The sequence below is a fragment of the Schistocerca gregaria genome, chromosome 3 (assembly GCF_023897955.1).
Source record: "Schistocerca gregaria isolate iqSchGreg1 chromosome 3, iqSchGreg1.2, whole genome shotgun sequence".
NCBI classification, from domain to species: domain Eukaryota; kingdom Metazoa; phylum Arthropoda; class Insecta; order Orthoptera; family Acrididae; genus Schistocerca; species Schistocerca gregaria.
The window spans coordinates 897,762,069-897,777,682 of NC_064922.1; the positions used below are offsets into that span (position 1 = coordinate 897,762,069).

At 43.7% G+C, this 15,614-nt stretch overlaps 1 protein-coding gene across 1 annotated transcript in view; it reads right to left on the bottom strand.

Annotated features, from left to right (window-relative positions):
* Positions 1-14,987, bottom strand: part of LOC126355174 (myosin-I heavy chain) — a 427,094-nt gene extending 412,107 nt beyond the window's left edge. The window contains exon 1 of the mRNA XM_050005385.1: positions 14,759-14,987. Within this exon, the coding sequence (XP_049861342.1) occupies positions 14,759-14,849 (91 nt within the window). The 5' untranslated portion in view covers positions 14,850-14,987. The remainder of the gene's footprint in view (positions 1-14,758) is intronic.
* Positions 14,988-15,614: the final 627 nt, after the last annotated feature.

Consider the following 15,614-nt stretch of genomic DNA (forward strand, 5'->3'; position numbering starts at 1 on the left):
TCATGAGATGATTACACTACAGCATGCTTGTTACATAGATTAAGACTTGGCGCTGACTAAACTGTAAATGGAGCGGTGGCGGCTGGCCATCGCTTCGGCTGCACAGCTCACGTCATGGAGGAGGCGGGCCGGGGCATGGACCGGGGACCGTTAGCGGCACCTGCTGCAGGCTGGGCGCCTGGGAGCCGCGCGTGGGACGCCGGCTGCCCACGCATAGGTGCGCGGAAACCCATCCGCGCCGCGCGCTTGTCAACAAAACCAACTGACCAGTCCGCACGATAGGTCCACTGGACCTGACGGGATACCAATTCGATTCTACACAGAGTACGCGAAAGAACTTGCCTCCTCCTAACAGCCGTCTACCGCAAGTCTCTAGAGGAACGGAAGGTTCCAAATGATTGGAAAAGAGCACAGGTGGTTCCAGTTTTCAAGAAGGGTCGTCGAGCAGATGCGCAAAACTATAGGCCTAAATCTCTCACATCGATCTGTTGTAGAATTTTAGAACATGTTTTTTGCTCTGGAAACCCAGAATCTATTCTGTAGGGATCAACATGGATTCCGGAAACAGCGATCGTGTGAGACTCAGCGCGCTTTATTTGTTCATGAGACCCAGAAAATATTAGATACAGGTTCCCAGGTAGATGCCATTTACCTTGACTTCCGAAAGGCGTTCGGTACATTTCCGCACTGTCGCCTGATAAAGTAAGAGCCTACGGAATATCAGACCAGCTGTGTGGCTGGATTGAAGAGTTTTTAGCAAACAGAACACAGCATGTTGTTCTCAATGGAGAGACGTCTACAGACGTTAAAGTAACCTCTGGCGTGCCACAGGGGAGTGTTATGGGACCATTGCTTTTCACAATATATATAAATGACATAGTAGATAGTGCCGGAAGTTCCATCCAGCTTTTCGCAGATGATGCTGTAGTATAAAGAGTAGTTGCAGCATTAGAAAATTGCAGCGAAATGCAGGAATCTCTGCAGCAGGCAGGAACTTGGCGCAGGGAGTGGCAGCTGACCCTTAACATAGACAAATGTAATGTATTGCGAATACATAGAAAGAAGGATCCTTTATTGCATGATTATACGATAGTGGAACAAACACTGGTAGCAGTTACTTCTGTAAAATATCTGGGAGTATGCGTACGGAACGATTTGAAGTGGAATGATCATATAAAATTAATTGTTGGTAAGGCGAGTGCCAGGTTGAGATTCATTGGGAGAGTCCTTAGAAAGTGTAGTCCATCAACAAAGGAGGTGGCTTACAAAACACTCGTGTAACCTATACTTGAGTATTGCTTATCAGTGTGGGATCCGTATCACTTCGTGTTGATAGAGGGGAGAGAGAAGACCCAAAGAAGAGCGGCGCGTTTCGTCACAGGGTTATTTGGTAACCGTGATAGCAAACTCAAGTGGCAGACTCTGCAAGAGAGACGCTTTCCATCGCGGTGTAGCTTGCTGTCCAGGTTTGGAGAGGGTGCGTTTCTGGATGAGGTATCGAATATATTGCTTCCCCCTACTTATAACTCCCGAGGAGATCACGAATGTGAAATTAGAGAGATTCGAGCGCGCACGGAGGCTTACCGGCAGTCGTTCTTCCCGCGAACCATACGCGACTGGAACAGGAAAGGAAGGTAATGACAGTGGCACGTAAAGTGCCCTCCGCCACACGCTGTTGGGTGACTTGCGGAGTATAAATGTAGATGTAGATATAGATGTAGAATGGTGCAAGTGCACATCGTTTTTCCACAAATGCGTGACCCGCTCTGAAAATTTTGAGTCATACAACGTAACACGTTATGCTGGACGGCGAGTCTTTACCAGAAGCTAAGGCACCGTCGCGTGTGACCGCTTTCGGTCTCAGGTTACGCTGTAAGCCACAAAAGCTGCTACCCTAAAATGTATTTGTAAGCATTGAACGTATCTAAATAAGGTTTTCAATAATGGAAGGGGGGTGAGTATTTTTTAGATGTAAATGCACGTAATCTTCTAATCTATTGGCAATGTGAAGCATAAAGACAATAACCCCTTCACTTCTGAGATAAAAAAAGATTGCATGAAATTTTTCTTTTCATGTTTCCCGGGAAAGCAGTACACAAGCATGTTACAAATGCAAATGAAATATTTTTTGATTAGTCACTAAGCCATATATGAAGCTCCAGATATGTGGACCATAGGCATCACTTCTCGTGAAAACGTTCTAGACTTACGCTTTGTATTTTATTTCCCCTTTCTCTAATAAAAAACATGTTATTCAGCAAATTACATATTTTATTGGAAACAGTAAACTGTATTTGATAACGGATACAGAAAATAGGATTCTTAATGTTAATAGTTTTGAACTTCGTAATTTCCAGTACAGGTTTTTTCTGATTCTCTGAAACAACTTCATAAATGTAAGAAAATAACAATCATACAATAATTTCTGGCAAAATTGCTACTGCCAGTAAATAATTCTTTTACTGTACATTCGACGATAAGTTTCAAAACAATTATTCTTCACACTACATAAATACATTCCACATTCGATGCACGTGTCTCTTGTCTTGGGAAAGCAGCCGCGTTTCCTGCCTTTTGAGGCATTCCTTGCCTCAACAGAGTTTGGTATTTAGCCAGCATTGTAAAACCTAACTTCTGCAATTACTTTCAACACAGCTCTTCTTGGCCTTTTATTCATATTTTCGTCGTCATCCACTTCTTCAGTATCAGAGGAGTTGACTGTAGAAAGACGTCCTCTTCTACTGTCTACTGGCATGGAATCTTAACGTTCTTATTGTTTATCTGTCAGCAGGACAATCTTCAGTCAGAAACGAAAATGGTTCAAATGGCTCTAAGCACTATGGAACTTAACATCTGAGGTCATCAGTCCCCTAGGCTTAGAACTACTTAAACCTGACTAACCCAAAGACATCAAACACATCCATGCCAGAGGAAAGATTCGGAACTGCGTCCGTAGCACCTCGTCGTCTTCCCCATTAGATAATTCCACATTGCAGAAACTAAGAAAGCTCTTAATTGCTCGTCAGTTAATGTTTCATGCACTGCTGCACAGTATAGAAATAATGGTTATTTCTGTATTCCATTATCGAAGACCACATTGAAATTAACAAATGTGGATTATGACCAGATGATGTTAATAAAATGGTTTATTTCATAATAATGGACAAAATTTATACAAATCTGTACTAATTCTCGACATCTAGAATAGTTAGCGAACGTTAGGTAAAAAACGCAGATTATCAGTTTGATATTAAGGAATAATAATTATTTCATACCTTTTCTGTTTGTAGAAGTAACCATTTCCTGTATACGAGCAGCTCTAAACTAACACGCGAATCGTTCCTTGCAATTGGTTGCGCCCTAATTTTAAAACTAGGAAATACACGGCCCACAGTCACGAACCATCAATCAATAAGATTACTTATTATAAGTCCCTATTTGGTGTATCTACTCTAATAATCATGTCGTTATCAGAAATATAATTATTCCCAATTCAAAACTAGCAACTAATAATTTTTTCTAGAAATTTGGGCAGTGCTGCTGCGGGACCCAACCAGTGGAGGGACATGGATAAACCGTCTTTGTTATCGGCGAATAATCGGTTTAATAAGTAGAGGATGACCGATAAACCCTTTAACATTTGAAAAATGGATTAATTCACTGGATAAGGTAGGTATATAAGTAAAAAACTGACACACGTACCTGAAATGATATGGGGTATTATTGAAACCGAAAACGAATACAAGAAGTGGTCACCAAATGGCGCTGGACAGCAACACGTCACTGACAAAATGAGCTGTAGTGAGACAGGGCGCCAGATAATACCTAGCCTCCCTGATAAACACCTGTTGGGAGGTATGGCTTTTATGCAGAATGGTGCTGATATTAACGGTACACTCGTGAAACGGTCATACGGGAAAATCCCCACTACATCGCTATCTCCGAGATGTTGTGTCCCATCGCTCGTGCGCCAACTATACACCACGTTCAAAATCACTTATATCTTGATAACCTGCCATTGTAGCAGTAGTAACCCATATAACAACACACATAATTGTTGTCTATACAGGCGTTGCCGACCGCAGCGCCATCTTCTGCCTGTTTACATATCTCTGTATTTGATTAGGCAAGCCTATACCAGTTACTTTGGCGCTTCAGTGTATATCCTGTTAAATCTGTGACAAATTGCGCTACTCTTAGGAGCTTTTTCTCAAATCTGTTGGCAACCACTCCATACTTTTTTATTCACATATTTTCATGCCAGGCGAAGCTACTGGGACCGATTTCATACTTCACTGAAGTCATCGTCAGATAAAAAAGACTTTAATTATCCTCTTTGGTTGCAGCTTCCAGTCCCAGAATACTGTTGGGCACTACCGTGATAAAAACTGTTGCGAAACAAAACTTTAGAACAAATTTTGACATTTGATTTATTTATGTCGTTAGCTTATGTGAGACCGATACAACTGAATGTCGTTTCAGCCACTGAGCCCCGTTTCTCAGGACTGCGACTGCGATGTCTTAACCATTGCAACATCACGCGCACTGGAATGTCGTTACTTTCCTTACGCCTCAATTAGGTAATCTTTTCGACTGGAAACATCAACTACTTTCGTCAGCTCGAACTTTCAGAAGAGTCGAGGAACACAATGCTATGGTGTGTAAGTGATTTTTTTTCCTAATGTCAGTAATCCAGAATTGCGACGACCTCTCGGTGAGCAGCAAGAAACGTACGCGGTCGTGCAGAAATGATGTTGTGGAATGGGACTGGCATACCCTGTTATCTGGATTGTAATATGTGACCGCGAGCACAGACCCAGCTGTGCACGTCGCGCTGCGGTTAACGGACGATCTTCGAAGCAGAGGAAAAACGAAAGGCTACGCCATGAGGCAACCGCTAACAGAGGCAGTCGGAAGGTACAAAGGCGCCAAGCAGTCTCAGTTTCTGATCATTTTGTGGCCACAGCCGTGCAGTCAATGTACAAAGATTGCACTGATTTCTGCCCTATTGAAATACAGAAATTTGAAACGGAAAACAATGACTCATATACTCTGATCGACGGTCTGGTGGACGTCGTCTTCCAGTCACCGTTTTCGATGATGTATGCTAGTGAGAAACTGAATGAGACAGAATCAACGCAGAGGATTACCTTTCAATCAGTTGACAGCGACGGTGTGTCGTGATATGAACTCCACAAGACACCGACCGCTTGTGGGTCAGCTTAAAACTGGGTCCGAGGGATGCAAGTCTCGCTCGATGACGTCACAGGTGTGCTCAATAGGATTAAGGTCAGGCTGGCCTGCAGGCCATAATAGCACCCTCGTGGCCGTGCAGAGTTCCTTAAAGCATTCCGGCACAAGGCATTGCGTTGCTAAAGGTACGAGTCTGCTACATACTGTTGTAGGAGGAAAACGGCTATCTGACGTTTGGGTAATATATCGGTTGCTGGTGAGAGACGGTGGCATACGTAACACAGGTCGCATTGCATGTGAGGTAAAGACTTCTGACAACACCCGCCTGGATGGTGCTGATACGAATCAGCGCAGACGGAAGTGTCCCATGCTTCGAGCTGGGAATGGCGGTGTCCTTCCGTCTAAACTAAGTTCTATATTCTAGAACTTGCGGTGAACAAAGGTACACACGTTGGGACACCAATTTCCTTACCCCATAACGTGGAGATGCATCTGGCGGCGTTGCTGCTCACAGGTGGTGGTGGCTGTTGTCCAGCACTGGACTGGCGTGTGATTTACTACATTGTGATTTGCTTGTTCTCTGTTACAAACTGTGAAATTTGATTGCGGCTTTCATCAATACATTGTTGTCTAAGGCAGTGAACTTTGGGAGCACCGGGTTCCTCGATCGAGAAACTCACCATCATCCTTGCACGGCGGCGAGGAAAAGGCTAGTGTCCTGAAATCAGAGACGTGCTAGGCACCCACGATATGATCACGTTCAAAGGGGATCATGTTCCACTCTGCTTCACAGTCGCACGGGCGGCCAGTGCAATGTCTTATACCTCCAAAACACACTTCAAACTATCCCATTCTTCCTGATGACAGAAGCTCTCTCTCTCTCTCTCTCTCTCTCTCTCTCTCTTTCTCTAAACTCCAGTTATGTCTGATTCAATTCCTCGCAAGTACACAATATATATCTTCTGGGCGAAAGTTTAAATTTAGACTCACTACTATCAAGGCCAGTACAGATGGACTATATACAAATCGCGTGTCTATCTTATGAGTGATCAAGAGCGTCTTTCTTTTGTGTTTCTGGATATATTTTCGGTTTCGTTATTGTGTTATGTAGTTATTGTCACCACAAACGAAGACTAGTGCATCACGTGGCTGTGAAGATCATTGTGTGCAAGGTCGCTGCTGGAAACTATTATTGCAGCTCTTATTTTGCTATTAGCGTCGATAAATAACCTTACCCCGAATACTGCGCCGGACTGTTTCGAGCACCATCTACTTACTGAATGGGCACATTTAGTTTAAGCAAGGTTTCGTTTTGTAATGGCAACCAGAACAGTATCTGCTGGCAACTGGCACCGCATACCGAATAAACAGCGCTTTTTTCGGTTAACGCATTACGAAAACAAAGACACCTGTTGAGTCTTAGCAGAGATTGGTGAAATAAGATATCTTTCGACCTTTCGATGTACGTCTGGCATCTAAAATAGTTGAGAGATTTTCTCGTGTTATAGTCATTAGTCATTTGTGTCTCACTGGTAAGCCCCTATATTGTGTTGCCTCTGGTCATCGCCGTGTTCCACACATCCCACACTCATCTCACCATCTTCTTCTTCTTTCTTCGCTTCTCCAGCTATAATTGCGTAAGTTCACTTTGTCATTTGATCTTCTCGTTATATGTCTTGCGCTTATCATTCTAATGTGTTCGGTTAGGCGACATCGTTATCCACTCAGATGTTATTCCCAATTCTGCCTCTACGACCAACATTTCGAATAATTAGTTTCAGTGCTATAGTTTTCCTTTAATTCTCAAGTATTCAAGTCAAAAGTGAGCGCAAGTCTGATTCTAGACTAAAATCTTTTTGCCTTTAGCCAGAAAGTGCTGCTGCTTTTCATTGAAATTCCAAGAGACAATATTTCTTCCGAGCGTCCTCGGACATCAGTTTCCATCTGTACACTTCCACTGATTGACCACACTAGTGAACGTACGTAAAGTGGTGTTTGTCTCGAAGTGATTAACAGTTTAACTTCGACGGTACATTTTATGTAGTTAATCTGTGTTACTGCAGACAGCACATTGTCGTCTAAAATCAGATGTTCTGATCTGTTTCCTCCTTACGATGTCTCCAAAACTCATTTTTCAGACCGCTCCCGATAACGTCCGCAAACTCTGGAGGGGTACTCGTGAGTGGGTCACATGAGAGCATTCTATGCGTTGGTCCTCTTCTATCAGTAATTTAGAGCACTATATCGATTACTTCCACCTGATTTCATATTTCGGCGGATACTTGGGCACTGGATCTGACAACAGCATTTCTCTGAGACCTATCTGCAGAGCCTATTACATCAACATTACCACATCCGAACCGATAATAATCATTCCAAATTGCCATTTTGAGTCATTATGGTGGAAGACTTACACTGATGAGCCAAAACGTCACTGTTTACCGGGAGATCGAATGCCGTCTGGTGTACTTGTGGGCCTGTTACCCCGATAAGGAAAGCATACGAGCTTAGCATAGACGAACGGTGAATATTTTTAGCGATGATACTATCCGAAAATGGAGACATCCACTGACATAAGCGACTTTGGGTAGAGTGTTATGGTCCTGCACAGGGGATCGAGTATATCGGGAACGACGAAGTTGGTCCGATGTTCACTTGCTACTGTCGCGAGGAATTAGGAAAGTGGTTGAAGAATGGTGGAGCCATGAGTCTGCCAGCAGGTACTTGACGTCCACGCCTCGTCACAGCACGTGGAGGTCGGAGGCTGCCCATTTTGTAAAGAAGGATGGGCAACGATCTGACGACAGAGTACAGTGCTGGCGCAGGTTCAACTGTTTCGGAGCACACCTGTCACCACATATTGTTAGACACGGGGGGTTCCGCAACAGGCCACCACTGCGTGTTGTCATTTGATTTAACGACATGGCAGATTGCTACTGTAGTGGACACTGGGTCATAGAGATTGGACCATGGATCAATGGAAATGTGTCCCTTGATCGGATGAACTAGGTTTCTTATTACATCAGATAGGTGGTCGGGTCACAGACGCCCCCGTTCGTGCGAACAGCTGCTCTAAACATACACTGTGCCACGGACGCAGGTCGCTGGGGACAGTGATATATAATTAGGGAGGGGGGTGGGGGTGGAATTCACCGCCCGTTTCCTTGGGGTCTGTGGTAGTAATCGAAGGCACCATAACAGCTGTATAACACTATTAGGGACCACCTGCATCCCTTCATGTTTGATGTCTCCCCTGACGAAGATGGTATCCTCACAAGACAACAATCATTCTACAGTGATTTGAGGAGCATGGTTGTAAACTCATGTTGTTATCTCAGCCATCAAATGCGTCTAAACTCGACAGAACGCACGTGACTCGCTATCGGGCGCCAGCTCCGTGCCTGCAGTTCACCGGCCGTAATTTACGGGAACTGTGTGTAGACATTTGGTGCCACAACGACTTTTCGAATCCTTGCCACGCGGAATCGCTGCTTTATTGCGTTCCAAACTGTAAATCAACACGATGTTAGGCAGGCGGTCATGATGCCTCGCCTCATCACCGTACTCGCCAGTATCTCGCCGGCAAGAACACGATAGGAGACGCGGTAGCGTGCAGTTTCTGGTCATTACATGGTGCAACCAGGCAGATTCCCAAATCCCTTTGCTCTGTCACAAGGCGTGTGGGAACATGAGATTGTTTAATATGGTGTTCTGTGACACACGGTTTCATTTTCTCCCTTCTCTCGCACTCCCGTCAACGACACAATAGTGCGCACTCATTACAGATACCTACATAACACGTACACTAAACTATGTCACTTAGTACAACGCTAAATATGCCACTGTGTCAATAAGTCTAAAAGGCTATACTGTGAAGTAAGTTACATAGTCAGCAAATGCCTTCTCCACTCCTCTTCTTCAAAGTCATTTATGCGCAATGCGAAGTTTCCTAGGTTTAGGAAGCTAGACCAGTAAGGAGTGTCAGTGTATCTTATACTAGACAGTAAGAAACGCAGGTTTTAAAGGGAAATGGTTGTTCTGTGCCAAACGGATCCCCGGTGGAAAAGAAAAATACTAACTTGTGCTGAACGGCGCGAAATTAAAATTTTGATCAGTGAGAAAAAAGTTAAGGCTGTCGGAAATGACAGAAAACAACCTCCTGTTTTTTTTCAGGTTGGGGAACAGTAATATAGCTGACGAAACGAGCGAGAAACGTATTTCCGGTCAGCGGAAACAACGGCGCCATAACAGATGTGTGCGAAGGAAAACACATGAAGCCCTGAAGGCTGATGTAGCGCCACGCGAAATTCTAGGTGAAGGAGAAAACACTCGAATTACACTTTAGCGAGAAAAGTGCTTGTGAGTAACTATGCAACTTATTAATGAGCATAAGGAGTAAGAGAGACGTAGCTCGCAGAAGAGTGCGAAGTTGTTGCGATACTTATTCGATGACTACGTTCTACAGTGTCGTCGCTGACACAGTAGTTAATCTCTGGTTATCCAAAACAGTTTCGTTTCTGGGCCAGTGCATTACCTTCCGTTTGTTAGCTTCTCAAAGGTGTATTTGTGTTCCTTACATGCGTTATGTGACCTTGAACTAATAGAAATGGGAGTTTACCAAGAGCAGGCATTGTCTTGTAGGGGGAGCGACTGGTAAAACATGTCTGGGAAATAGGACTTTTCGGTGCCTCAACGTCGCATAGCCCATACAAGGAAGATAATATGTGCCTTCTAAAGAACACACAGAAAAATAAAGCAAGCACATAGACGAGAAGGTATTCGACAGTCATCATGAACGAAGTCAGAATTTCGTCATAAAGACTTAGTCAATGCTACAGTCTGTTTTTCATTCTTCATCAAAACAGAAACGAAAGCTCATAATATTAAAATGAAGACTGCATTCGTTCCTGAGGAATGACCAGAACATTTCACAAACGCAGCGACTATCCGGCTGGCTAGTGACTCCTCAACGAGTAGGTATGAAGATAGTTCCCACAACTGACTTTTCAACATTCTCACTCATAAATCAGCCACACCTTCTAGAATATATCTAACAGATACAGTTTAGGTTGCAGTAGAGCCCCAGGAAACTGTAAAACCTCTACACCGGCAGTACAAATTTGTTTACATTTAAATGCGGTCGAAGTCTGGTTTTATAACATTGCACTTTCACAAAAACTAAACAATTATATTTTATGGTTGTGGAACTGTTTAGAACATACTATGAACGCTCCGTCATGTTAGAAGAGCACTTTAATATACTTCACTGGTCAGAGGCACACAGAACCAGACAGTTTACAACATAGGAACTTTTGTAAGAGTACGTCTTCGGCATATAATTACAATAAATGCGATGCAAAAACGAAAACTTACAACAAACGACTAAATTATGATCAAATTTTTAATTTCCGGGTGGTACTTTTCCTCCAGAGATATGACTGTAATGAAAATGATATCTTGGTGGGCGGGAGGTGCAGCCAGGCGAAATGTTAGTAGAAACATCGAGGAATAGGTGCTGGTAAACCAGTCGGGATGTGAGGTCGTGGTCCAAGAAACCTTTCTGTTCCTGACGTTTCGTCCAGGACTGCGCTGGACATCTTCAGAAGGCGCTCCTCCGCTGAGTCTTGCCGACTGACTGGTCGGACGTCCGAGAGCGGCATATATACTATAGGAAAGTGGGCATGGTCGCAGTAAGACGTGATAATCTTTTTCAAAGATAAAACTTAACTATCGATTGTCATCTTGTCAAAGATAAAATTGTCTTGCGATTCTGCAGAGCTACTGTCTATATGTCGCTAAGTTTCATTGCCTCCCCTTTCCTATTAAAATTATCCTGATGCTTACAAATTTCAATAGCTTCTCTACATGGTCGTGGATAATAATTTGTCGTTGTAGTTAAAATTTCTGTTTCAGAAAAGTTCACTGCAGTATAACTGAACAGCATGCTCCGCTTCTGTTGATGTCTCTATTTTTCCTAGTCCGCAAAGACTTTTGTGCTCTTTTAGCCGGGTATTTACTCTCCTCTTGGTAGTTCCAATATAAACTTTACCACAAAAACACGGAATTTTGTATACACCACATGTCGACAGAGGAGAGCGTTTATCCTTCACAGATCTGACCGAGTACTTAACTTATCTTCTTTGTTGGTCTAAAGACCGGTCTGATGTCAGGTTTCTGTAAAAACTTACCGATCTGATCCGTTACCTTTTTAAAAAAGGGAGAGAAATTGTATTTTTCCGTCGCTGTGGTTCATCCTTGTCCTTAGGTCTTCTGTTCCTTGGTTGCACAATTCTATTTGTCTCTTTCCCTGAGTAGCCATTTTTCTCCAAGGCCTGCTTCAAATGTTTTATTTCAGCGTCCAGGAGTTCTGATGTGCATATCCGCTCGGCTCTACGACAAGAATTTTAATGACACCTATCTTTTGTTGTACATGGTGATTGGAATTTTTATGCAAATATTTATCGGTATGTTTTACTTTACGAAAAACTTTCAGGTTCCAAACTTTCATATGACCGTCTCATAACTAAAACATCCAAGAAAAATATTCTATTATCATTTTTCATTACCATGGTGAATTTTGATTAATTTTATTTAGATGACCAAAGAATTCGTCCGAAGCCTTTCTACTATAGGGCCAAACCACAAATGTGTCATCTACAAACCGACATCAGCGAGATGGTTTCTTATTTCCTTTGTCCAGAGCCGATTGAAATTAGCGATCTGAGGACCTAATGGGTTACCCATCGTTACACCGTGAAGTTGCTCAAAAATTCATTGTCTCACTGGAACTGACTCGAGGTAAGGCAATGTCTAAAAAGAGCAGTCGAATCTCCTGGAAAAATATCCGTTATGAAAATCATAACTTCGTTAACTGGAATCATAGTGAATAAGGACACTATGTCAAAACTTAGAAGTATATATTCAGGAGCAAGAATGAGTCCTTGAAGTTTCTCAATAAAATGACGCGAATCTTTTATATATGAGTCAGGTTTCCCAATATATGGTTGTTAACGAGTTGCTAGATATCTCGCTATTTCGTGCGTGGGTGAATTAATGGCACTAACTATGGGTCTCAAAGTAATTGCTTTTTTGGGCTGTGCACCATACGAATAGATCTCTTTACAAGTGGTAATACTGTAAATTAGCATACGCTTATGTGATGATGAACAGGTCTCGGGTTTCCAGCGGGGTGGCAGTGTTATAAAATAGCGACTTTTCAAAGAGGGATGTACTCATCATTCGAGATTTTGCGGACTACGTCCTATTTATATCTGCACAGTGATATATGTGCTTTTGTGTTTCACTCCGAATAGCAAGGTCGTAAAACATGTTGAAGAAACGCTTTGTACTTGGTGTGGTTTTCGTCTGGTAATACATTTTCACTGTCACATCTTTTAGCATGGGATCTTTAAAAACTAAACTCCGCCCGAACAGGCAGTGAAGACCCAAGGGTACCGACCTACCGCCGTGTAGTCCTCAGCCCGCAGGCGCCACTGGATGCCAATACGGAGGGACATGTAGCCAGCACACCGCTCTCCCGGCCGTGTATCAGTTTACGAGACCGTAGCCGCTACTTCTTAATCAAGTAGCTCCTCACTTTACCTCACAACGGTTGAGTGCACCCCACTTGCCAAAAGCGCTCGGCAGTTCGGATGGTCACGCATCCAAGTGCTAGCCCAGCCAAATAGCGCTTAACTTCGGTGATCTGACGGGAACTGGTGTTACCACGGCGGAAATACCGTTTTCCTGAGACCACCAATCCTAATAAAATATGATTCGCCTGTCTTAAGTAAATACTCTATGGTATTAGTTGTTCATCTTATACTTTAATTAACGATGAAGTCCGTAGGTAATACATGATTTAGGATTATTCATTTGGCTAAGTGAATGCTGCCTCCTTAAGCAAGGAGTGTATCTCGTTCTTAATTTGGTGTGTTTATTTCTGCCAATGCACTGAAGTGAACAGTTCGTGGTAGCAACTTACCGCAGATGTGAGCTAGGGAGAAAGGGGGGCGGGAAGCAATTCATATTAGCTTTGATGGAAAGGAATCGGAATATACACGTTGTTTTACGACAAGGGACTCACTTTGTGAGCTCTGTTGTTTCTCTGACCGTATCTCAGAGCCTCGAAACAGGAAGGGATATCTCCTGATAGGAGGATTTCCGATGGTAAAATTAGAATTTAATGTCTTGTCAACATCGTAGTTAATACAGTAGATCTATACCGGAATGAAAGGATTGGGTTTTCCTCGTAAACCGTGTTCCTCACGAATGAAAGCTCTTCGTGAAACAAAACGCAACGCAAACACGAACTACAAAAGCTCATGTGCACACCTCTTCAGAAAATTCGTGGCATGTTCAGGAGGTTTGTTGTGAATAGATGTTCTTCCCGGCTGTTGTAGCCTATCTATGAGAGAGCTGGAATTCTTTTATTTCATGCCTATCCATAATGAAGGCACGGTTACTCCTAAGAGGGTCTGAATCATTCGCGCATCGGCACATCCCTGTAGCCTTTTCCGCTGGAGCTTCTGTCTATGGAAGACGGTAAATGCCTCTAGGAGATGCACACCTAACCTAACGTTGGTTATCCACGCATATTGTAAAGGCCACGTTTTCTTAAACACGAAAAAAATACGTAGCAGCTTGGAACAGACTTAATGAAAATTTCTGAACGAAGCCTTGCAAGTACTAAATCATACCGCCTATTCAGAATCCTTATTTTTCTTACGTCATATGGCAACCAGTCCTATGTGTCCTACCAACCACTCTGCTACATATGAACCTACTCGCTCCAATGCCACATTACACCACACTAGAATCAGTCATTCTACGCACGTTCTAACATTTTTAATGCAGCGCTTTACTTTCTTTATCAACAGTTATTTTAAAAGACAATAAGCATTATTTACCGCCATCAAGATATAACTCTTTCATAAAAGACAGATAATTTTTTAAATTGCTAACTTAAGCCTTAATACTCGAATACAAATTAAAGTAAGACATCTCGATACCACATTAAGTAGCCAGAACGATAATTTTGGAATTTTTTTTTTCTTCGTTGTCTGTTGGTTTTATGCTATCGTCTGCCTGTTAAAGGGCATTTACAATGTTTATTTACAAATTACGTGTTTCACTCTTTATTCTCAACAGCAAAATGAAAAGTCTGAAGTTACGCTTCGGTCTTTCTATGTCATTCTTTTCACAATTTACTGAATACAGTTTCACATATTTTTGTTTAAAATTATTCTCTGTTAGATTTTTGGGTCACGTCCCTTAAAAATGGAGCAGTGGTGGCTTAGGCGATTAAGGAAGGAATTTGACCATGACCTTGTCGTAGGGATCGCGCCGCTATTGAACGTACACCTCGCGTAGATTTTCGGAAAACATAGGTTACTGCCACAGATGTGGGTTTGAACTCAACCCTTCAAGGATACGAGTCCCGAGTTTTGGCACTGCGCCATCTCGCGCCGTCCGCTTTTGAAACGTCACAGCGTGCGTGGTAGCTCCAGGGGTCAACGGCTCGTCCGCAGCGCAGCTGCCCTGCTGACACCGCACACCGGCTTACCTTGCAGCTTTTTCTCCGTCTCCCAGAACTTCTGTAGCTCGGTGAAATACTTGTCGAGGATGAAGACCTTGGAGAGGCCTAGCGTCGCCATGGCGGCACATCACTCGCGGAAGCCCGCGCGCCAGCGGCCACGGCGGCCGCGCTTCACTCGCTCGCACACGCTCTACGCTCGCGGCACGCACTCACGGGTCCGCAGCGCCCCACGTATGGCACACATGCGCAACGCTCGCCCTCCAGGCAGCGACTGGCGACCGCTGCCGCTTCGGTGCAGCGGCTGCGCCTGTCACGTGACGCGCTCCCATTGGCCCGCGACTGGTTCGGCGGGCGTCTTCTTTTTGGACGGCGCGCGGGAGCCGCAGGGAAGCGCATAGCTGCGGGGCTGGCCTGGCCGCCTGGGCGACTCCCCCCATCTAATAATCAGCCAGTGAAAGGAATTCCTCACACTTGCTACTCTCGTTCCATTACGCCATTACCGTAAATACAGCTTGTGGCCCAAATGTCCTTATGCGCCCGCCTTGCAAGCAGATGCCATTTCAGAAAAGTCACTACTGTAAAACAGAGCTTACTTTTTCAACAATTATTACCTTGCAAATAATAGACGTAGATGAACAGGTAACTCTGTCCCTCTTAGATTTCCAATAGGCGTTCGATGCTGTCGTGCAGTATTTCGTCAAATACATGTACATCTACATCCATACTCCGCAAGCCACTTGACGGTGTGTGGCGGAGGGTACCGTGTGTACCTCTATCGGTTCTTTCTTCTATTGCAGTCTCGTATTGTTCGTGGAAAGAAGGATTGTCGGTATGCCTCTGTGTGGGCTCTAATCTCTCTGATTTTATCCTCATGGTCTCTTCC